This window comes from Toxorhynchites rutilus, chromosome 3 (genome assembly GCF_029784135.1).
Source record: "Toxorhynchites rutilus septentrionalis strain SRP chromosome 3, ASM2978413v1, whole genome shotgun sequence".
NCBI lineage: Eukaryota > Metazoa > Arthropoda > Insecta > Diptera > Culicidae > Toxorhynchites > Toxorhynchites rutilus.
This window is the reverse complement of record NC_073746.1, coordinates 236,123,373-236,149,220: the sequence shown is the minus strand read 5'-3', so window position 1 is coordinate 236,149,220 and position 25,848 is coordinate 236,123,373. Positions and strand designations below refer to the sequence as shown.

Genomic DNA, 25,848 nt, shown 5'->3' with positions numbered 1-25,848 from the left:
AATGAAACACAAATTTCTGCATTATTTGAGAATTAATCAAGCAAACAAAACTAAATTTGACATGTGGAGGTTTTGGGGCGCAATAAATGTTTCTATGGTGGACTAATTATGACATTCCATACAGAGTGATCGAACATTCTCGTTCAGTATGGAAAGAAGATGGTTCCAACGTTCGTAATGGTTCAATCATGTTCTACACTGATGGGTCGAAAATGGGAATCAGAACAGGTGCCGGAGTGTATGGTCCCAGAACAAAAATCTCTTTGGCTATGGGAAACTGGCCAACAGTTTTTCAGGCAGAAATAACTGCAATTATAGAATGTTTAAATGTCTGCCTCAAAAGAAAATAAAGACATGCTAACATCTGCATATTCTCAGACAGTCAAGCGGCACTTAAAGCTCTAAACGCTTTTGAATGCTCTTAAAAAATTGTCTGGGAATGCATTTCCTTTTTACGGCAATTAAGTCAGATAAGTTCGGTACAATTGTACTGGATTCCTGGCCATTGCAGTATAGAGGGCAACGAGCGAGCAACTTGCCAGGAACGGCTCAAACTCACCATTCACTGATCCAGAACCTTTCTGTGGACTTTCTGACTGTGTGTTGCAAAGTGAGCTGAATAAATGGGAAGACCGGGAAGTGACAGCCAATTGGATAGCTGCAAAACTTGAACAGGCGAAAAAATTTATTACGCCGAGTATGAAAATTACTCAACAGCTGCTAAGCCTTAGTAAGAAAGACTTCAGCACATTCATTGGTCTTGTAACAGGACACTGCCCGAGTAAATACCATCTCAAAAACATATGTTTAGCACAAGATGATATTTGTCGCTTTTGTAATGTCGAAAGCGAAACCTCGGAACATTTGCTCTGTAACTGCGGAGCTCATTATCTATCCCACTCTTGACGAGTAAAGTTCAGTGTCGTTATTGTGCGTTGCCACTTTTACTATTGTGCGATTGGTATAGTGTACGAGTGAAGGTCATTGCTGTCCGCTTTCGAATTGACCTTTTGTGAAGTGGAACAAAGGAAGCAGCGCTCTTGCAGCTTGCAGCCCTTGGCGGCTGTTGAACATTGGCATAACGGGATCGCCATCGTGTGGCTGTCGTTAACGGGAATTATCATCACGTGACCGTGTGAGCTATTCTTGCGCTATTGTGTTGATCCATAGCGCGTAGCCTCTGTCTCTCCCTGGTTAGGGCAGTAGAGCGCAGTATCGGAACAACTTTTATATTAAGGTACACATATTTAATATTAATATTATTGTTCAACTCATATGTTCATTGCTTAATATTATCATCATAATTTTTTTATTTGTTTGTTTTGTTATTTTTTTTTATTTTATATTATTGTTAAAATCAATAATAGATTAGAAATAAGGCAAAAAATTTTGTAAAATGGAGAATAGTGGAGGATCTCCAGAGATGGAGATCTCCGATAATGAATCCCATTCAAGATCTGGGAAAAAACATAAACGAGTCCCTCAAAAAGAAGATAATTCTTCTGGGGACGAATCTGCTCATCCTTCCAAGCCCCCCTCTAAGAAAATAGCAAGCCTCCCTTCTGAACCCACTGTTACTTCCACTCCCCCTCTCCCATCATCGATTTCGCTTCCCCCTTCTGATGTTTCCGATCCAACCCAATCCTCGTCCTCGTCTTCTCCCTCTGTTGTCTCCGCATCACGTGTCAGAGTTTATCCAGAAGATGCACCTGGAACTGGCCCGTAGGTTGTTTTCCTCCGGCCAAAACCAAAAGGAAAAAGCCTTAACGTGATTCAGATCATGAAAGATCTGGCCAGATACACTTCTGTATCTGAAATTCGCAGGGTTAGACCGAACAAATTGCGGGTTGTCGTGAATGAACGGAAACACGCAAACGAGATTGTTGCTGACCAACACTTCACTCTCGAATATAGAACATTTATACCCTCCCATAACGTAGAAATTGAGGGGGTGATAACTGAAACGGGTCTGACGAGCGAACAAATAAAAAAAGAAGGAAAAGGCAAGTTCAAGAAGCTTCCCTCAATGGAAGTAAAGATCTTGGACTGTCGCCAACTCGGGAAACTCTCCCATGATGGGGACCAAACTAAATTTACGCCGTCAGACTCGTTTCGAGTCACCTTTGCTGGTGCCGCCCTCCCTGACTACGTTATGGTGGACAAATTGAGACTACCTGTGCGACTCTTCGTGCCAAAGCCCATGACTTGCAACAAATGCAAGTCAGTTGGTCACACTTCAGATTATTGTGCCAACAAGGAGCGCTGTGCCACTTGCGGAGAGCAACATGAGGGGAAATCCTGCAGTGCGACTGAGCATAAGTGTCCATATTGCGGAGGATCCCCACACGCGCTCTCAGCTTGTGAAACTTACAAGAGTCGCTGGGAGAAACAGAAGCGCTCTTTAAAGGAACGCTCGAAGCGCACTTTTGCGGATATTTTAAAGGGCGCTTCTCCACTGGCCCAACAACAACAACAACCAATCTCAACACACAATATCTTTTCCACGTTGCCAGTTGATGAAATGGAAGCGGACACAGCTAGCGGGAGGTACACCGTTTATTTTCAAAGGGAATCCCCGGCGCAAAAATGTGACCACTCCCAAAGTTCAAGAACAAGTCCCCCCGGTGATACCCCCAGTTAGCTTGCCTAAAAAATCGAGTGCAACGGACAAGCAAAATCAGGTTCCTCCTGGCTTCCGTGGGAATAGTTCACCTTCAAACGACCCAGCACTCGAGGGGACATCAAAAACCCCAACTGTCCCTGTTTTTCCGTCCAGCTCAACTTCCCAATCGGGATTTATAAAGTTGTCTGACCTTTTGGATCAAATCTTCAAGTGTTTTAATGTTTCCGACTCCATCAGAACCCTTGTCATCTCAATGCTTCCTGTATTAAAGACAATTTTACAGCAATTGATGCAAACATGGCCCCTCCTTGCAATGATTATCTCTCTTGATGTCTAATTTAGATAGAGAGGTCGGAGATATCACTGTTTTTCAGTGGAATTGTCGTAGTCTTATCCCTAAATTGGATACATTCAAATTTTTAATTCATAACTTCAATTGTGATGTTTTTGCTCTGTCCGAAACTTGGCTTTCTTCGCGAGATGATATCTCTTTCCACGATTTTAATATTATACGCTTGAACCGTGATGATAGATACGGAGGGGTGCTTTTGGGGATCAATAAGTGCCACTCATTTTTTCGAATTGACCTTCCACCTATTGGAGGGATCGAAGCTGTTGCTTGTCATGCAAACATCAGAGGCAAAGACCTCTGTATTGTCAGCTTGTATTGTCCTCCGAGAGCTGCGGTTAGCCGCAAACAACTTGATGACATGTGCTCACTCCTTCCTGAGCCACGATTGATCTTGGGAGACTTCAACTCTCATGGAACTGCCTGGGGGGAACCGTACGACGACAATCGTTCATTGTTCATATATGACCTTTGTAACAACTTCAATATGACCGTTTTGAACACTGGGGAAACAACACGTGTGCCTAAACCTCCTGCTAACCCAAGTGCTCTTGACCTCTCGCTTTGCTCGAATTCACTATCGTTAGATTGCAACTGGAATGTAATCCAGGACCCCAACGGTAGTGATCACTTGCCAATCAAAATTTCCATCACCATTGGGTCGAATTCTTCTGAATCTATAAACATGGCATATGACCTCACAAGACACATTGACTGGAAAAAATATACGGACGCGATTGCTCTAGCCATCAATTCCAAAGATGGTTTACCTCCATTGGAGGAGTATAACTTCCTTTCTCGTTTGATCTATGACAGCGCGGTTCGCGCTCAAACGAAACCCATCCCAGGTTCCACTATTCGTCGAAGGCCTCCCAATCTATGGTGGGATAGCATATGTTCCAAGCTTTATGTAGAAAAATCGAATGCATTTAAAGCTTTTCGGAAACGTGGAACCCCTGAAAATTTTCAGACGTATTTGGACCTTGAAAATCAATTTAAAAACTTGATCAAAGGGAAAAAACGTGCTTATTGGCGAAATTTCGTGGGAGGTTTGTCACGAGAAACGTCAATGAAAAAATTATGGAAAGTGGCTCGAAACATGAGAAATCGCTCTTCAACGAATGAAAGCGAAGAATATTCACATCGATGGATTTTGAATTTTGCACGGAAGGTTTGTCCTGATTCCGCTCCTGTGCAAAAAATTGTTCGAGATATACCACAAGATAGGTGCGATCTTGATTCAGGGTTTTCGATGGTAGAATTCTCTCTTGCTCTCCTTTCATGTAACAATTCTGCTCCGGGATCGGATAGAATTAAGTTCAACTTGCTGAAAAATCTCCCTGATGTGGCGAAACATCGCTTGTTGAACTTATTCAATCGGTTTCTGGAGCATAATATTGTTCCAGATGATTGGAGACAAGTACGAGTTATAGCTATTCAAAAACCCGGAAAACCCGCGTCCGACTTCAATTCGTACCGCCCAATAGCAATGCTGTCTTGTATACGGAAATTGTTGGAGAAAATGATCTTGTTTCGCCTTGATCGATGGGTTGAAACGAATGGCCTACTCTCAGATACACAATAAGGGTTCCGCAGGGGCAAGGGGACGAATGATTGTCTTGCGTTGCTTTCTTCAGAAATTCAAATGGCTTACGCCGAAAAAAAACAAATGGCTTCAGTATTCTTGGACATAAAGGGGGCCTTTGATTCTGTTTCAATAGAGGTTTTGTCAGACAAATTACACTCTCGGGGTCTGCCGCCTCTATTGAATTATATGTTATATAACTTGCTTTGTGAGAAACATTTGAACTTTTCTCACGGAGATTCGGCAGTAAGTCGGGTCTCTTACATGGGCCTCTCCCAGGGCTCATGTTTAAGCCCCCTTTTGTACAACTTCTATGTAAGCGACATCGACAATTGCCTTACACAAAATTGCAGCCTAAGACAACTTGCAGATGATGGAGTGGTGTCTGTCGTAGGATCAAACGAATCCGACCTGCAAGGACCCTTACAAGATACTTTGAACAATTTTTCAACCTGGGCCATTGGGCTAGGGATCGAATTCTCCACGGAGAAAACAGAGATGGTGGTTTTTTCTAGGAAGCATAGACCAGCAAAACCAAAGCTTCAACTTTTGGGTAAACCGATCACTCATGCTATGTCATTCAAGTATCTTGGGGTCTGGTTCGACTCCAAATGTACTTGGGGGGCCCATATTAGGTATCTGAGTAAAAAATGTCAACAAAGAATAAACTTTCTCCGTACAATTACCGGCACCTGGTGGGGAGCCCATCCCGAAGATCTTATTATGTTGTATCGAACAACTATTCTCTCAGTGATGGAGTATGGCAGTTTCTGTTTTCAATCAGCTGCCAAAACACACCTCATTAAACTCGAGCGAATTCAGTATCTTTGTCTCCGTATTGCGTTGGGATGTATGCCCTCAACGCATACCATGAGTCTCGAGGTTTTGGCAGGCCTACTCCCACTAAAAGATCGCTTCAATTTATTATCTCTTCGGTTCCTCATCCGGTGTAAGGTTATGAATCCATTGGTGATCGGAAATTTTGAGCAATTGATCGAGCTAAATTTTCATTCTGGATTCATGAATTCATATCATGAATTCACCTCTATGCAGGTTGTTCCTTCTTCGTATATTCCCAACCGTGTTTGTTTTCCTGACTACATCAATTCCTCTGTACATTTCGATCTGTTCATGAAGGAGAAAATCCATGAAAATCCAGATTATCTTAGATTGGGGTTCGTTCCTACAATCTTCAATGCAAAGTATGGGCGTATCAATTGTGATAATATATACTTTACTGATGGGTCCTCTATGAATGAGTCCACAGGATTTGGAGTGTTCAACGTATTTTTTAGCACCTCACACAGTCTTCAGAATCCTTGCTCGGTATATATTGCTGAATTGGCAGCGATATACTGGGCGCTGGACAGCGTCGCCTCACGACCTGTTGAACACTATTACATTGTAACGGATAGTCTTAGCTCTGTCGAAGCTATCCGTTCAGTGAGGCCGGAAAAGCACTCGCCGTACTTCCTTGAGAGAATACGAGAAATTTTTAGTGCTTTATCCAGACGCTGTTATGTCATTTCCTTTGTCTGGGTCCTATCACATTGCTCAATTCCGGGTAATGAGAGGGCTGACTCATTGGCAAAGGTAGGTGCAATTGAAGGCGATATTTATCATCGTCAAATCGCCTTCAATGAATTTTATTCTTTAGTTCGCAAAAATACCATCGCTAACTGGCAACGCAAGAGGAATGAAGATGAATTGGGCCGGTGGTTTCACTCGATTATCCCTAAGGTTAGCCTCAAACCGTGGTTCAAAAGTCTAGACTTGAGTCGGGACTTTATCCGCACCTTCTCCCGACTCATGTCCAATCACTGTTCGTTAGATGCACTACTCTTTCGTTTCAAGCTTGCCAGCAGCAATCTCTGCGTTTGTGACCAAGGTTATCACGACATCGAGCACATTGTTTGGTCGTGCGAGGTGTATCTGGTCGCCAGATCGAATTTAGAAAACTCCCTTCGGGCCCGAGGAAGACAGCCCAATGTGCCGGTGAGAGATGTGTTGGCTTGGTTAGACCTTGATTACATGTCCCATATATATGTTTTCCTTAAAGCTATAGATCTTCGTGTGTGATTGTCCCTACATCCTTATACCCTCCTTTCCTTCCTTTGCGGGTAATTCGTCCCCTTGCTATAAATAGTAGAATAAGTTGAAATGTAACTAAACTATAGATATACGAATAGATTTAAGAATTGAGTGCTCATCAACATTGTTACAATTTCCTTATATCCCATCCTTCTCCTAAAAATATGTCACCCTTCTAAACTCGAGTACACCGCGAGTAATCGGTTTTCCACCTTACTAACCATAGATGTAAGAAAATTGTTTCTATATATATATATATATAGTTTTAAAAATATATTTAAGAATTCGGCTCCTTTAAACTTAAGTAACTGAGCCTGTAAAAATAAACGAATTAAAAAAAAACTGCGGAGCTCTAACTAGACACAGACTCCAACACCTTGATAAAGCTATTCTGGAGCCCAAGGAAATATGGTCTGCGTCGCCGATCAGGATTATAAATTTTATCAAACAGATTATTCCTGATTGGCACCTATCTCGCTATAGCTTTCAGTCTACTCCTTCATCAATAAGCATCAGATAAGCCTGAAGTGTAGTATGAAAAAATTGTGGTTAGACACTCCTCCCCCTTTTCTAAGGGGGGCTGCCATACAAATGAAACACAAATTTATGCATACCTCTAAAACCAATCAAGCAAATGAAGCCAAATTTGGCATGTTAAGGTTTTAGAGGGCTAGAAACGTTTCTATGGTGAGTAGACACTCCTCCCCCTTCTCTAAGGGGGGCTGCTATGCAACTGAAGCATGAGTTTCTGCATAACTCAAGAACTAATCAAGAAAATGGAATCAAACTTGGCATATAGAGGTTTTAGGAATCAATGAACAATTCTATGGTGGTTCAACACTTCTCCCTCTCTCTAAGGGGAGGCTACCATAAAAATGAAACACAAATTTCTGAATTATTCGAGAACTAATCAAGCAGATCGAGCAAAAAAAATATAGTTCAATCAAACATATTCCAACCAAACATGACAATTATAAATTTCCGGAAAACTCTGAAGAAAATGGGAAAATTTGCGAAAATTCAATTCCCATTTGTTCTACAACTTCATAGTGACAAGCGTTGTTAGTCCATTTGATGTTTGCGCTAACGAAAGTGGAAATTGGTATTAATGTGATAAAACTCACTCCTATAGCTTTTTCTATCTATATAAATAAATATGGATCGCCGAATGTATTGATAAGAGCAAAACTCGAGGAAGGAATTGTCCAGGCTGTCTTTATTCTATCCTTTTTTCTGTATCAAACATTTATTCCATGTAAAGGAGAAAAACATGTTATTTGCAAGTGGTTGGAAAATCTTGAACGAGAATTGTGTCTGAAAATAATTTTTTTCCCCAATAATAATATTATAATGACGAGTTTTGGTAGAAGTACTAGGAATTTCACTTCAACACGTTGAGCCCAGAATTTTTCTTGCTGCGCTTCCCAATCAGCCAACACTTCCCAGTATTTGCACAATAACAGTGACGGTCACCGCTTCCAAAGGTATTCATTGTGTGAAAAAAAATAGTCAGTAATTCATCTAGAAAGTAGTCACATATCTTAAAACATCCAAAACAAACCATTTTGTTTTATATTTCTGTTGGAAATTGCCAAACAGACTATCGGACGAGATGCTTCCAAAATAATAATAAAAAATGTTTGTTAAACGATTTATTATTATTTTCCTACAATGCATACATTTATGGATTATGATTACACATTCAATGTTCAATCTAAATCATAGACTCACATCTTGTCTCTTCTGTGAGTACATCGTAATTTGGCTTTGATAGGAATAGATCGCACTTATCCCACTTTCTACGATTTGTCTTCACAAATTCAACCGCAAATGAGTGTAGGTTAGAAAGTACAAATATACCAATTCATTTGTAGAATTACTCGAAATGGAATCTATTTCACTAGATTAAATTCAAAAAAAATGAATTGTACCTACATTTAGCAGAACATTAAATTATATATAGAATAGCTTCGAATATAGTTTTAGAAAAAAAATTCTATCTGGTAAGAAATTCTGTTGCGCCGCACTTTTATTTTCTTTCTATTTTTTACTTCCTTTATCTGTCAGTGTAACCACGGTCTTTTAAGTGAGGTGTATATAAGTTGATGCGGTGGTGTGATGATCGAATCAACCACAGTAGAGGCGCACTGGCACTGGCCAACAATTTCCTTATTTTGTAACCATCAGTCCCTGTGATCAACGTTTTTCTAACGAAATGCTCAACCTTAATCCCTAGGGACTGACACGAGGCTCAATGTATTAAGGGGATGTATCAAAAATTAAATTCTTCTTTTATATTTAAATAAGAAAAAATATACCCTATGATCAGAAAATACCGGGAAGTTTTAAATAAAACAAAATAGAGTTAAGTTTCAAGCGAATTTATTTATTTTTTTTTTTTTATCTTCGCTTATTTTTCGTCGGCCTATTTCCGCCACTTTAGTGCCAATCACCGACATCAGGGAGGCGACTCCACCTGTTCCTACCTATCAGACTCAACAACTCATGAGCCGGGCCAACTTCTTTTACTTCCGCTCCGAAGGAAGACGTAACCAGAGATTTTTCGCCTCAGAAAATCCCAACGACGCCAGCTGGGATTGAACCCAGGCCGATCGGATTGTGAGGCTGTTACGCTAACCATACAACCACTGGCGCCGTCACGAATTTATTTTATCTTCTTCAAAATATGATATGATGTACCAACGCTGGACCTAGTCCTCCATGCATTACTGGCAGGCCGACGAAGGGATGGCCTTTAGTTCCCTCGTCGAATTTTCTTTGATCTCCTCGATCGACTGAAATATTTTACCATGAAGTGGCAAGTTCAACTTGGGGAACAAAAAAAGTTGGATAGTAGGATAGGATAGGATAGCTTCCTTTTATGGGATTGATCCAGAAGCTTTAGTTTATTTTCATAAGATTGGAACAGCGATCCACATTTTTCGCGGGTCAAAACAGTGTCTTTTACGAATAATATACAGCTACTTAAATGAAGATATATTGAACGCGAGCACTTTCATCGCTCACGCTCTCCTAAATGAAGCATAAAGTAACGAAAATGAGTGTTTCGGCTCGATGGAGTCTTCACCGTATGAAGTCCACGGATATAGAGTAAAAATAAGGAAACTGGGTTCTGTGTGTATGCAAATCAAGAGACGTGTGAAGCCGTTTTTACGAGCAAACAACAGATCCAAGGGTAAAATTGAAGGAAATTTTACTATTCAATCAAAAGTTTAAACAAAAGGGTGACCCACTACACAATTTAGCTACAGTCGCCAAGAACATTGAGGTTTTTATGATGATGGCTTCATTTGGCTTCGATCCATCAGATATTGCCTCTTTTTTTTTTTTTTTTTTTTTTTTTCTGTATTATAGTGACTTTCAACGCTTCTGGCTGGTTCGTCACTTTTACCTTCCATTTTGGAAGAATGTCGGGAGTGAGAATTGAACTCGTGATCTTGAGCGTGAGAAGTATGGATGATACCTCCACGCCAGATCGGCTCCAAAGATATTGCCTCTTCGACACTTAATTTCTTCTTTTTCTTCTATTTCTTCTTCTTTCTCTTCTTCATGTTTTTTTCAGCTTGTACTTGGTTGAAATTCCACGCCTTCGTCCACTCGTAGATCGCCTCTAAACACGAGAGTTTTGTTTGTCCAGAAAGTTAAATAATCGTTTCAGCGATAAAGCTTTTAAGGTACACGAAAAGAAACCCTTAGAACTTCTTCGAACTCATATACAAAGCGGACTCGATTAGACTCTTTTTATAACTTTTTATAATTGTTTCATATATATATATATATACAGCTATTCCATGCCAAACCGATATAGTGGTTCTCAGATTTTCGTGAAAATTGGTAGTTTTGTTCTTTATCGCAAAACATTTGACCCGTATTTTTTTTTATTTTTCCGTTAGGATGACCAATTCCATTTTAGGGTTGTCCGAAAAATCTACTCTTTCCTCTTTTTCTCCAAAAATGACATTTTAAAAAATTCATAACTTTTGAACTACTAGTCCAATTCGGATGATCGAAACATCAAATTAGAGCCAATCATCTGGTGATTTTTTGGACCACCGGTTGGCTTTGAAAAATCATAACTCAAAAACAAAAAAAACGCCTCTTTGGTTTCGACATAACATGCTTTTCAAAAAAAAATATAAAAAAATATTGCGCCCTTGGTCCCGAGACTATAGAAACAGTAAAAAACGAATACAATCAATAATAACGAAAATAGAATTCGAATTTTCTGCAGGTTTAGTATTTTTTTAAAAAAAACAGGTAATGGGCTTCAATTTGATTTGCCGATCATCTACATCGGTTTAGTAGTTCAAAAGTTATGAATTTGGAGTTACAACTAACTAAGTCATTTTTGGAGAAAAGAGGAAAAAGTTTATTTCTCGCACAACCCTCAAATGGAAATGGGCACCCTAATGAAAAATAACGATAAATAACAAAACTACCACTTTTAATGAAAATCTGAGAATCACTATATCGGTTTGGCATGGAATGGCTGCATATTAGAGTGTCAATGAATGTATGGGAAAAAATCAAAAAGCTACCTTATACAAAATGTTCACCAACCCTATGCCAAATATCAACTCGATTGGACTCAAGGGAGAGTTGTGCAAAGCGGTCAAAGTTTGAGTTTTTTGAATATCGAAAAATCACCCAAGGAAATCGGGGCTGTTGAAAAAAAAATTTTTGATGTCAAATGTCTCAAAATTGAATGAAAAATTTTTTTATCAATAATCGACACTCTGGGACCTAGTTTTTTCGGAACACAAGACGAAACATATGGTTTTGGGTATCAATAAAAATAGGTATCTCGCTTTTTCATTCGGAATGTTGCGAAATGTTGATTTGCACGATAATATACCGCATGCGAAATATTAGCTCATTCGAACTCAATTTATTAGTGTTGCAGACGTTAAAATTTGAGTTCTTTGAAAACCGAAAAACCACCGGAAATCGGGGTTTTAAGAATTTGTTTTGAATAAGAATTTGATGCCTAATATCTTAAAACTGCATGACACGTCGAAATTTACAGTAATCAGTTACAGTAATTTTTTATCAAAAGTCGACTTTTCAGACGGAAAAACGACTAAGCGCCAAAAAAAAATTTTTTTTTCTTGTAGAACTTCCAAGCGTTTGTTTTGACCGCTAAATTTTTCTTCAACGTCCGATTGGTTGTTTACTGGTAGAGGAACTGGTACCCCATTTTGTTTTTTTGGACTTAGCTCTTAGCCAATGCTCGGAATTTCTTCATATTACGTCAGCTCATGAAAGGATCTATTGCGGACATTTCCCCGCAAACCGATTTCAGAAATCTTGATTTGGCTCGGAGCTTTGAGCATAGAAGTGAAACAACTCAAATTCGAGTACCCGAGATGCCTGGGTATCAATTTGGCACCCCATTTTTTTAAATTAAAAGAATCGTCCTGAAATCACTGAAAAATGTATTTTTTGATATTTTCATACAAAATAGAAGAGAAGTACACTATCTTACGTAAATTAACTCAACTTTGACGAAAAAGCATGCAATTTTACAAAACAAAGAGGAACAAAAATACGATTTTTTCAAGAAAAAGTGAACAAATTTCATCTCGATTTATTTCTAACTAAAAAAGTGAAACGATTCAAAAGCCTTTAAAAAAGTCGCAAGTGTAGTTAATTTTTTAATTTAATTTTGCTGCATGGGCATGCAATACTTAGCATAGTGTATCATTAACACTAGGTTTACATTGCCATTGCATACCGAATTTTAACTTTGAAATGAAATCTATGAATTTTGTGATTAAAATCTCGATACACTTACTCGAATTCGTTGAAGAACATCAATTTCTTGATCCAAATCAGCTTTAATATTTAAAATCGGCTCACTATTCGATTTGTAATGATTTTTCAAAAGACGCACATGAAAAATTTTCGAGATTTCAAAAACAACAAAACTTGTTTTTTTTTTAAACACAGATATTTTGAGTTTTTGGCATCTGACGTATGTTACTACATTGCTAGAACACTTTTTTTATTCACCACCAGAGGGCGCTATGTTATTGAAACACAGGTTATGAAACAAAAACATATCCACATCAGAGATTCAAAGTCGCTTTTCCACTCGTAGTATGATATTTGTTCTGGTGTTATTTTTCGGTGCGGGTGGTATGGCAGGATGTTTGGAAGAATTTTGACTGCATTCGGATCAATATATATTACTTAGTCCTTCACAAATGACCGGCACATTGAACTTAGAAATACCTCCGGTTGGCATTCGACTGCTTGAAGCCGGGGGCAAACGGTCTAAACACGCTCATAAACTATCAACTAATGGCTGTGATATGTTTGGCCATATCAAACAAACTAGAAACCAATCTAGCCTGCCCATGATCTTCGCAATATAAAGGTTTGGTGGCCATCGGGCTCAAAAATGCTAATGTGATGTTGCGAATGGAATTAAATGCTCGACTGCAACAATTCAATTAGCACATGTGCACTGATATGTTCCACTCGGTAAACGGGCCGACCAATTACTCTGAAATGCTTGGCCATCGCTTGGTGGAATGCGTTCCGCAAAACTTCTGCAATCAAGGCCCACACCCTCCGAAGATCTTGCCCGTTTGCGAAATCATCGATCGCCATCTCGAATCTACTCAAATGTGCAGCATTTTCAAAACCATAAACATTGCAAAATTTGCGATCCTCGATGCGAATACGTACGAGTACACAGAGCACAGGTTTGTGTGGTTCGCCACATATCTGCGCAAATGTGAGGCGTATGTCTGCCGGCCCTCCCTGCGTTCTATAAATATTAACCATTGTGTCCGTTGGGCAACAATAGTGAGAATTCCTAACGTAGGCAGCAGTAGGGTGGATATCACCACCTCTGGAGGACACTGCCAGTCAACGGATCGCTCCCACTGCCGCTTATGCTGCAGTGGAATGGTGGAATTGCTGAAAGTGGGAAACATATAATCGATAGGAAAAATTACGACCGCTGTCACCGAGAGGCACTGTTTAACCTATTCAGTGACCCCCTTATTAAAGAGAGAGAACATAGCGCATTGCTATTTACAATGTGGAAAACTGGAATGCACATTGTTGAGCCTCCAGAAGCTGTATTTAGATACGATATCGGCCAATACTTGCGTTCAGTTTGTCGCAAAAAAACCAGCCTCGCTGGGCAGGAATCCACAGGAAGAATTCAATTATTCGGATAAGGTGCATCGATTCGATTCGAATCGGAAATGTTTGCACCTCCCCGGGCATCGATGTTCTTCTCATCTTAACAAAATAATAAAACCATAGGCACCATTCACGGAAGAATGCACGTGTAATCGATTCATCGTTGTTACACTACCATTCATTCGATCCAGATCGATACCCGATACACGATAGGATAGGCATCATGATCCTCCCTAAAAGTCGGTCGATGCGAACAACAACAGTACCATCGAGAATGCAACAGCCCCGGAGGATCAGCGAGATCATTCTTTCGAGGTTTCGTAGAATCATTCTCTGGCACCCTCCCAGGTATGTTTGGGCAGTATTGGGGCAAACATTTCGGCACCGTCATGTGGTCTTAATTTTCCGCTGCCTGGTTTATTGAATTTTAATGCAAACCATGCGGTGATACCACACGGTTCTATGCGCGCAAGCTCGAGCGAGGGTGGGTCCAGATTGTTATGCATCAAATTGTGCAATACTCTCCACACATCGCTCGCCATCTGCATCGCTGAATCGCTGCAGGTGATGTTAAGTCAGTGTAGCGAGGTTCAAGAAAGGATTAACATACGCTCAGATTCAAACCGATAACAAGCAACAAGAGACTTCAGATTCTTCAAAAACAGTTCTACGTCTTTTGACAATAACAACAAAAAACGCATCCAAAACTGACAGCATTCCTTTTCACTCTCGTTTCATTTCAGTGGTGAGTTCCATCTTGGCTACAGTCGGAGCGAGCTGCAGGGCATCTCCTGGTACCAACTGTTGCACTGGGAATCGACACGGGAAGCGCAGAGCAAACATCGACTGAGTGAGTATCAACTTTCGATCATTAATAGAGCTTTGCCAATTGCAATCAGTGCATTGCAGAGAACTTCAAGAAGTTCCGACTCTCGGGAGAATTGTATTTTTCCATTTATATCCGCTAAACGATTGGGACGCAACGCATTGATGGTTATCACGTCGGTGGAACAAGAAAAAATAAGCGACATATCACAAGTAATTAAGAAATTAATGGCGACAAATATGATATCTTCGTATGGGATCTGGGTTGTGGGCTCCGTCATGATTGCTGACTTTCAGCTATTTGAACTAACACTTCTTGTTCATGCGGAATTTTTCAAACTCAATGTGGATTGGAATTCGATCGAAGTATTTCGTATTTTCCCAGTGAATCATTTCACGTCGATTCTGACCCGACCCTTTTCGATTTATTAAATTTTTGTACACAAGGCGCGGCTATCCTAAATTACAAATTCAATCATCAAATTATCTATTCAAAGGGGGCCTTACTCAGGAAGGTCAGAAAATAACACAACTTTAATTACAACATTCGAAAAAAAATTACGACAATCACCACATAATTATATATTGCCTTATCCGCTGTATCCATTGTCGCTCAAAGAAATATCATAAATTCGAAGCAATAGATTGGAATAAAATATGATGTTGAACAAAGTTCGAAAATTATGGGTTTTCTAAAATACTTACACTGTCAAAAATGACTATATAATTCAAAATCAAGAACTCCTCTATCTCAAAACACCTCAGACGACTAAAGTTTAACGGCTAGTGGTTTCGTGTCGGATTCACTGTAATGTAGATATGAAATTTGAAGAACTAATGAACATTCAATACTTTATCAAATTGTAGGTTTAAAGAAAAAAAAATTATTACGTTTTGACGTAGGACTACGTCTAACCGGAAGATATAGGGGTGAAATGGAAATCTAGGCACTGAACAAGTAGGAAAAAATGCAAGATTTGGAACGCTTATAACTCGAGCATTTCTCAATAGATCGCAAAGGTTTTTGCATCAATTGATAGGAAATATATCTACGCATCTATCATAACGAATAACATTTCATTTTTCTTGAGATAAATAATTGAATAATTGTGAAATGTCAACTGTCAAATTGCAAAATGTGCCCATTTTTGATTGGTCCATTTTGTGCTCCTCAAATCGTACCGACCAAAACGGGCAACCAGAGCAGCAGCGAAATAGAATGAAGCACGATTGGAAAGGAAAAAGAAAAAAATTAACGAAACATTGGTCGCAGTCTCACACATGCGTAATTCTCGAGCCAGCCAGTCAGCTTAAAAATCCCCGCTCCGCTGCCGTAACGATCATTCTCATTCAAACCGTACACCACATCGGTTCGCATCACAACACATCAACAAACCAACCCAAGCAGCCATGTCTTGACATGGTAAAGGAGGAAAAATGAAGGGAAAGGCAAAATCTCGCTCGAACCATGTTGATCTGGAGTTCCCCGCAAGGGTAGCTAGGCCGAGCGCGTTAGTACCAGTGCACCAGTTCACCTAGCCGGCGTTATATAGTTTCGGCCGCCGAAGTGATCGAGTTAGCTGGTAAAGCTGCTCGCGATGATAAGAAACCCGCATTCGGAACAGAACACATTCGGTTCGGTGGACATCAAGACAACAGGCAGTTGCAGCGAGTGGCAAACGCAATCGCAAAACGGCATCAGCTAGCAGAAGAAAAAAGTTTGTTCTTTATACAAACTGCTTTGGTGGCAAATCCAGAACAAGGCGGCATCGAGGGCGTTCGAAATGGTTTTTTCAAAACCACGAGTACTAAGTTTTCTAAATTGGAACCATTCCGTAAAACAAGGCGCTTTTCAGGGCCATTAAATCTTCCAAAAAAGAGTTTAGGAAATACAGTTCAATGCTTTCTAAAACATTATCCAAAATAATAATAAAACACAAATTGTTTTTTTCATAATTTGTTTGCCAGGATCTGATGAGTATGTGAATTTGGCAGTTGTTCTGAGCTTATTGATAGTTGGGGACTTTCCTGATTATTCAATTTTCACCAATTCCTCAATTGTTTCCAGATTGAAAGTACAGTAATTTACAATTAGTTCGACATTTAGCTAATTGGACGGACATGTAATGCGACTTATTTAGTTGGACATTTTTGTAAACATAGAGACCCAAATTATGACCCCACATTGAAAGTCGACACTGTACCACTGTCATCGCAAATGTTCAATTACAGGTTAAAATCGCCTCCAATGCGACACTGAGTGGCGCTTCGGCACGTCGCATTGAATGTAATTTACTGTACATGTCACAAAGCTGGATGGGAAGAAATTTTCCAACTGTGAAAGCTGTGGCGAGTGGCAAACGCAATCGCTAAACAGAAAGGTTTAGCCGAACAAGATGGGATATCGAGTGATAACAAAACAATAAACTCTTTAGATTGTAGATCATTTTGTGATCCTGAAAAGGACCCTTTTTAGCCTGCATGTGAATCCAACGAGCGAACAAATCGTAATGAATGTATTTTTTTGCCATCGCTCCCTTTTAACGCTCATTCGTTCGTCTCGTTGGACTCACCCCTCTGGCTGAGTCTGCTGATTTGTCTCTATCCTGTGAGTGTGTACCGCTAGAGTATAAAACACGCGGACCCCAAAAAAATATTTTATTTTCTTTCAAACCGTAAACTCGTGTGGTTGTACGGCATCGGCATCGTGGACGTAACAAAGGAGGACAAGTTAAGGGAAAGGCAAAGTCTCACTCGAACCGTGCAGGTCTCCAGTTCCCTGTTGGTCGCATTCACTGATTGCTCCGCAAGGGTAACTAGGCCGAACGGATTGGTGCCGGAGCACCAGTATACCTAACAGCGATTATAGAGTTTCGGCCGTCGGAGTGCTCGAGTTGGCTTGCAAAGCTGCTCACGACAATCAGAAAACCCGCATCAAGAACAGAGCAGCTTCGGTTCGGCGCTCATCAAGGCAACAATTAGTTTCAGTGAGTGGCAAAGTGTTTCTCCAGCACGTCGCATTAAATGTAATTTACTGAACAACATGTCACAAGCTGGATGGGAAGAAATTTTCCAACTGTGAAAGCTGTGGCGAGTGGTAAACGCAATAGCTAAACAGGAAGGTTTAACCGAACAAGATAGGAATATCGAGTGATAACAAAAACACAACACCAAAGGTTCTTTTCAGAACCATCAACATGTTCATAAAGAGTAAACAGTAAACTAATCCATTTTTCAGGTAGATAGGTAGGTATTCACGTAGGAGAAGAAAATAAAACAATATATTTAAAATATATATTTAACAAAGGCTGTCCCCTTTGTATAGTCCTACGTCACTCCGGTTATGTCCCCGACATTACCCAACCGTCTTTTTAATTCTACAGGCGATTGAGCATGAAAAACATGTACCCACGCATGATCAGTGCTACAAACATTTTGAAAAAACCACAAGACTACAACAGAAACACTCGTTTGAATTATTGAAATAATAATTAAGCCACAATTTATAAAATATACGTTTTAGAATTTTTTGATAACCGTAATTAGCTTATTATTTTGAATTACTGTGCAATGTAAGAACTTCGCGGTACTCACTAAGTTATAATCAAAGACCTTTTTCCGTATGATACATGATGTTTTTTTTACTGTTATCGTACGTCAGAGAGTAGCTAACATTTCTGAGAACAATATTGATCAAGAAAAATTAAATGCTTTGAAAATTGCAGAGCACTAAACTTCAAGTTCATTTTTCTCGAAATCATAAAAATGTCACATGGTCCGGTATGACTTAACACTGACCAAATGAGGGCACTGTTTAGAGTTAAATTTTGTCAGCTTTCGAAAAAATTACTGGTAATTTGCTAAGCAGTATTTTCATTTTCAGTTTTTTGAATGAGTTTATTCGAAGTGATAAACTAGCGAATTGAGTAAAATGATTTCGTAACCTTATATTCGTGTCATCCTTTATAATGTTCGGTATTTCCAAAGTTCATCAAATCCAATAGCCTTATTTATAATAAAAAGCTTGTGTTGTAACATTTCCCCGAGGAGTGACAACTAGTGATGTCCGATTTGTCAAATTAATCGTATCGTTGTCTTCAAAGTAATACAAAACTTTTTCCGTCATCACTCAGAGAATTTACAGTGAACGCGTACCACTCCATATAACAGAAAGTACCTTTCATATATATTACATATTGGGGGTGCAAATTTAAATCCGAAACACTTTCAAACACTTACTGCTCAGTCATTTCATGATGAGTCGATAAGATTTTCGCGCCAATCGATTTCGGCATAACAATTCCATAACAATGTTTTTACATAGTATAAAATTATATATATAATGAAATCGAACAATTGAAAAATCTCAATCAAAGATTCAAGCTTCCTTTTGTACTCGCAATGATCGCTTGGTCATTTTCTGATGGATTTACGATTTTTTTGCATCAACCGATTCACTCCATAACAATTCATTACAATGAATGAAATAATATATTTTATGAAACTAACTATCGAACGATTGAAAAATCTCAAGCATTATCTCAATGCAAATCCTGCGCTCTGATTGCATCTGTACTCTGGACAAATAAAAATACGGGACTTTGCAATGAAATATGAGTTTGATGTTTGTTCTTCTACTAATGTGCGGCACACGTATCACATGTTTCTGAAGATTTAGTTTAAGTTGATGTTTTTGTTGATGCTAGAGACCTCAAACTCGGACAGTTCATTATTTTGTATTATAGTGACTTTCAACACTTTTGGCTGGTTCGTCACTTTTACCTTCCATTTTGGAAGAACGTCGGGAGTGACAATTGAGCTCGTGACCTTTAGCGTGAGAGGTATGAATGTTACCACTACGCCAGATCGCCTCCCGGTTTTCATTTTCCAAATTGGGTATTTCAAGCCTCTACCATTTGAAACATCCCGTGAGATCGTAGAAGGCGTTTCTTTATATTCTTTATATTCTTATTTAAGTGACTTTCAGTAGGCGTTGTTATCACTTACACACCCAAAGTTAATTTTTAGCACATGTTATGGCATCCCAATTTATTACATTAAATGAGCTGAAAAATAACAGAAAATGTTCTACTCCCCAATACGTGTATATCATTAATATAATATATATATATATATATATATATATATATATGCTAGAGCCAATATGAGCGAACGAAACAGGAGACACATTTAAATGAAAGCATATGAAAGCTTTTCGTATAGTTTGCCAAACACACGGCCCAGACAGAGAAAGATATATTCTCCTTCATGTACTTCTTTATCCTCTTAGAAAACAATTTCCAACTTCATTTTATGATGAGGTGTAATATTGTCACGCTTCTGTAGAACAGCACTGACAGCTACGTGGATAGCGTGGTCGTGTGAAATAGCTTTGCATTTCAGCCGGCCTTGGTTCGATCCCCATTGACGTCGAATGGACTGCTTTTTGGGCACAATCCTAAATGAAATGAGAAAAGAAAACATAAAAAGATTTCTGCTCGCATACATACAAACCATTTTTAAGCTTTTATAACAGTTTATTATTTGCGCATTCGACCCTCCAGCACACGAAATGGCATTATTTCTGTCAAATATGAGATGTTTTCAGTCAACGCTAGCTTGGGTGCAGACTCTTCGTCACAATATAACGGTCGCCGGTCACGGTCACGTTTGGATTTTTCATTTGTACCCAATTCACTAGGATGGTGGTTAAAACGGTGATGATCTTTTTCATTTCGTTTAGTTCCAATATATCCACTGAGGTCGACAGTCTCTGATTGTCCTAGTTAAAAGCTTTCTCTTTGACAAATTTTCAATGCCTCCTGTACATACTTGCCATTTCTTACGATTCGAGTCACCATATAGCTGCGAAAGTTGCGTTGCTGTCAAAACAAACAACAACACAAAATCGGTTTAGCAAACAGGAAACAGTCCGTGTAAAATTCCACCAGTGAGTCTAGGTTCTAGGGACCGACGCTGGGCTCAACGTGTTAAAAGTGCGCATGGACAGAGTTTTCTAACGATAAACGTGAAACTGTATCCTTTTCGGCCGGGAGCCGTGTATGTGGCAAAATATGCAGAAACGGTTGAGGGGAGACCCCGGTCTGAAAGGTCGAAAATATCGAAAAAGCTTATGCCTTCAGAAAAATTGTCCAAATCGGATTTTTCGATATTTGATTTCGTTGGAAAAATACAGCCAATTTTTAAACATGTTTACCTCTATCCATGTTTTTTCAGCTGGTGATATCGGTATCTTAGGATCTACTCGACCGACTTGGCTGAAATTTCCGAAAATGAATGAAAAAATTAGTTATCTGAGTTATCTATCTTCTATTTTTCGACTTTTTATGAGCTTCTAAACAGCGATCATTTTCATTTTGGCCGCTGTTTTGGCAATTTCGGCAGCGATTAATTTGCCTAGAAATTATGTTGATGTTTGGGAGCAAAGTGGTCAGTGGTGGATAACGACTTTCTATGTTCTGTTCACCAAAGCTGATAAATCACATTCACATTTTGTCTGCCACATCAACTAAACCAGAGGTTCTCAATATGGTTGATATTGACTCTCTGGGGTTCTGGGATTTCTGGACTATTTCATCAAAAACTACTATCGTTATTTTATAGAATTTTTTCTTAACTATTAATCTTTCAAGTAATTTACAAGTTTTGCCATTTTTGTTAGATTTCGTTTACTACACGACTCCTTCAATGTGAGCTAACATGCGTTGTGAAAAATAATAGCCCACTACCAAAATAAATAAAATTAAAATCAATAGAATCTTTGAGTAACCCCTCGTTTCTTCATTTTATGACAGTTAGAGCTGTGCGGTATTGTTAGCAATCTATATTGAAGCGGCATAAACAAAGTGTTATTTACATTGTATTAAAAACAACTTAGTTTAAACAAAAAAATATTTTACTAAGTAAAAATATCAATTTCAAGAGTCTTTATTATTTCATTACAACAATTTTCATTGCATTTCCATCATATTTAGCAGGATTCAGTTCATAAAACCTCAACCGAACATTTTATTCCAATGGCACGCAAAATAAAAATAGAAAACAAGTAGAAACGCCCGAGTTCGAGAAATAACAAATCACACAATCAAAGCAAAAAAGTTGAAAACATCAATATTTAGTGTGGCCTCCTAAAGCTTCAATGACCAGTTGAAGACGTTTGGGCATACTATCGACCAAGTTCGGGAGGTGCTGAGGGTCGATTTCGTTCCACGCCTTCTGGAGAGACACCTCCAGAACTTGGTCAATAGCAGGCCCAAACGTCTTCTACACGCCTTTGAAGCTTCAGAAGGCTTTTTGCTTTTATTGTGTGACTAGCTGACTCGGCAAACTTCGTTCCGCCCAACATTTATTTTTTGTCCAAACGTTCACGTTTTCTTACTTACGATCATGGGTCCAATCGCAGAACTGTTCATTGATTCATCTTCTAATTGACCCCTTACAATTTACTTTTAATATAAATTTCCTAGGACTTCTACCAAAATTCGTCATTATAATATCAGATTATTTTCAGATACAATTCTCGTTCGAGATTTTTCAATCACTTGCAAATAACATGTTGCTCCGTTACATCGAATAAATGTTTGATACAGAAAATATGATAGAATGAAGATAGCCCTAAATCGGATAATTCCTTCTTCGAGTTTTGCTCTTATCAACACATTCGGCGATCCATTTTTATTTATATAGATAGAAGAAGATATAGGAGTGCGTTTTAACACATTAAAATCCATTTCCACTTTCGAACAAAAACCAATTTCTTTGGCGCAAACATCAAATGAACTAACAACGCTTGTCACTATGTAATTGTAGAACATATTCGAGTTGAATTTCCCAAATTTTCCCATTTCCCTTCAGAATTTTCCGAAAATTTTCAATTGTCATGATTGGTTGAAATATGTGTAATATTTTTTTAGGACCCCCTCTCCACTCCATAGGAGAGAGGGGTGTCATACCATCATAGAAACATTTCTCGTACCCAAAAACCGTCAAATCCAGAATTTAGCTCCATTTGCTTGATTAGTTCTCCAGTTATGCAGAAGTTTGTGTTTCATTTATATGACAGCCCCCTTCCCCTTAGAGAGGGGAGAGGAGTGTCGAACCACCATAGAAACATTTCGTGCCCTCTAAAACCTCCACATGCCAAATTTGGTTCCGTTTGCATGATTGATTCTCGAGTTATGCGAATTTCAAACCACTATAGAAACATTTATTGCCCCTAATATTATTAATATTCATTGATTCTCGAGTTCTGCAGCATTTCCCCCTTAGAGAGAGGGGGGGGAGTGTCTACCCAACATAGAAACATTTATTGCACCCTAAAACCTCCACATGCCAAATTTTAGTTCGTTTGCTTGATTAGTTCTCGAGTTATGCTGAAATTTATGTTTCAATTGAATGGTAGCTCCCCCTTAGAGAGGGAGGAGGTGTGTCTATCCAACATAGAAATATTTATTGCACCCCAAAACCTCTACATGACAAATTTGGGCTCGTTTGCTTGATTAATTATTGAGTTATATTGAAATTTGTGTTTCATTTGTATGTCAGAACCACACTCGAAGGTTTTTAATGATTTTAATATTATTTTTTGGGGGTGGTCCTTTTTTTGTCATCACATATTTGCACACTTCAAAGAAGTCGTGTAAGGAAGTAAACAAAACCTAACAAATAAGGCAAAATTATTAATTACTTGAAAGAGTAACAGTTAGTATACAATTCTATGAAATGACTGTAGTAGGGTAATCACTATTCCCCCACTTTCCCTATATCGATTTATATGAACAAAAATGTTAAAATTCGTTCTCAGAGTAAATATGTTTTCCTAACATAACGGGTGTTAAATAAAAAATGAGAATTTTTTCAATCACATATAAAAAAGAATTTTTTTTTTCATCGATTTCAGTATTTTTTATTAATAACATAATGTGTTTTCTTCAAAAAAATGTCAGTGAATCTTTGAGTAAGGGCTGTGGTCTGCTGTTCGACGCAACTTTGTCCCGATGCTCTCACAAGAACGTTGTACGGTTCTACAAAACGCACTTCCAGCAAGGAAAAAAGTTCACGGTGGCACATTTTAAGGAAGAAAATGTACCTGTCAGTACGGTATATCGTATCCTGAGTTCCCTGAACGTAGAGCGGAAGGTCGGAAGTGGTCGTCCGGTGACGATAATGACGGAGCAGAGGAAGACATCGTTAAAGAAGCTGTTTGACAACAAGGACGCAACCAGCCTGTGTGACGCCGGTCGGAAATATGGCTGCTCCCACGTATTGATCCATCGGACCCTCAAGATGGAAGGAATCGTCTGCAGGAAGAAGACGAGGTCGCCGGAGAACACGGAGGTGCAGATTGAGACGGTTAAATCACAGTGTCGGTGGATGACCAAAAAATACCGCGGGACGTCTTTCGTTCTGGACAACGAAAGCTTTTTTCCGCTGTCCAAAACGCATATTCCAGGAAATGATAATTACATATTCCAGGAAATGATAATTACACCGCCTGAAGTGAAATACAAGTTCAAGCACAAGTTTGAAAAAAAGGTTATGTTGTACATCGCCATTTCCGACCGGGGCATTTCAAAGCCTTGGTTTAAGCCGAGAGGTCTGGCAATCAACCAACAAATCTATCGAGAAGAGTGCCTCGATAAAATCCTGCTGCCGTTCCTGAACGAGCATCACGCAGATGGGAAGTACGTCTTCTGGCAGGACAAGGCGTCTTCCCATTACGCCAAGAAGACGCTGGCGTATCTTGAGGAGAAAAAGATACCGTTCGTGCCGAAAGATCGTAACCCAACAAACTTGCCCCAGTGCCGCCCAATAGAGAATTTCTTTGGCTCACTCAGTCCCCTCAGTGCCCTAGTGTATAAAAACAATTTTAGGGCCAAGGACACGAAGCAACTGACTACAAGAATCCGGAATTGTATCCGGAAAATGGACGTAAATGCCGTACAACGTTCTTGTGAGAGCATCGCGACAAAGTTGCGTCGAACAGCAGACCACGGCCCTTACTCAAACATTCACTGACATTTTTTTGAAGAAAATACATTATGTTATTAATAAAAAATACTGAAATCGATGAAAAAAAAATTAAAAAAAAATTATATGTGATTGAAAAAATTCTCATTTTTTATTTAACACCCGTTATGATCATTTTGCGATAGATGGACGACTTGTGTCCAAGCTGCCTATCGTTATTTAACATTCAGCGTCATTTCTGAATAACAAATTTGAAATATTTGAAATATTTTTTTCAGACTTTCTTTTATGAAACATTCTGATGATTTCCCAAAAGTCATTCATAGGAATCATTCTATATATGTTGCTATTTTCGGATTATGTCGATTCATAAGATATCCAGCTTTTTTTTTTGGACTTTTCACCCTTTCTAGAAGAAAGCTGAACTTATTTTTCTAAAATTGAGTATACAAAGATGATTCATTGGTGGATATCTCCTCGTCCACAAATTTCAATTCAAGTTTGAATCAATTCTTGGAGGGTGCTGCAAATCCCACGGGAAAGTCTCTGAAAAAGCTTCATATCAATCACAATATTTTGAATACATTTTGACGAAAACTGATTTCAGACAGCGTTGAAGTGGGATATAATTAGGGCTTCGAGAAAATTCTTCTTATTTCTAATCATGCTATTGTGTTCATTACAGTAACCCAATCCGAACAGGACCGTTCCTGCATTCTGCTGGTGCGAATGCAGAGGCGGCAGAACGACTTCATCTGGGTGCACGTGGTGCTACAAGTCCGGGATGGCCAGGATTCGAACCAGCAGTCGATGATCGTGTGCACGAACCAAGTCTTGAGGTAGGTCCAACCCCGATATCTCCGATCTGGTGTCCGTCCCGTTTTCGCCCTATCGCTCCCAGACGATCTCCCACGAAGATCACAATCGATTACCACCGTGATCGATTGCGGTAATTTTCGAGGGCAGGCCGACCAGCTTACGGTGTTTTACTTCGGTTTCCCTTTCTTATGTGCCGATGAACGCTTGACAGTTATTGACTCGCAACAAATGTGGCCGAGAGTACATTAAAAAGTCAGGATCTTGATTGGTATCTCTGTTCAGCGCACTGATTCCCATAATGTGATCGTATCGACATGGCGAGATCTCGGCAGATTTGGATCACTCGTTTGATACACGGCGGTGAAATTGGTTGTGACATACCATGGC

At 39.2% G+C, this 25,848-nt stretch overlaps 1 protein-coding gene across 3 annotated transcripts in view; it reads left to right on the top strand.

Moving 5' to 3' along the window:
* The window catches only part of LOC129775684 (uncharacterized), a 135,744-nt gene that overhangs the window by 106,861 nt on the left and 3,035 nt on the right, over positions 1-25,848 (top strand). For all 3 annotated transcript variants that reach the window (XM_055780696.1, XM_055780697.1, XM_055780698.1), the window contains 2 exons: positions 14,571-14,677; positions 25,328-25,481. In XM_055780696.1, coding sequence (XP_055636671.1) covers positions 14,571-14,677; positions 25,328-25,481 — 261 coding nt within the window. The remainder of the gene's footprint in view (positions 1-14,570; positions 14,678-25,327; positions 25,482-25,848) is intronic.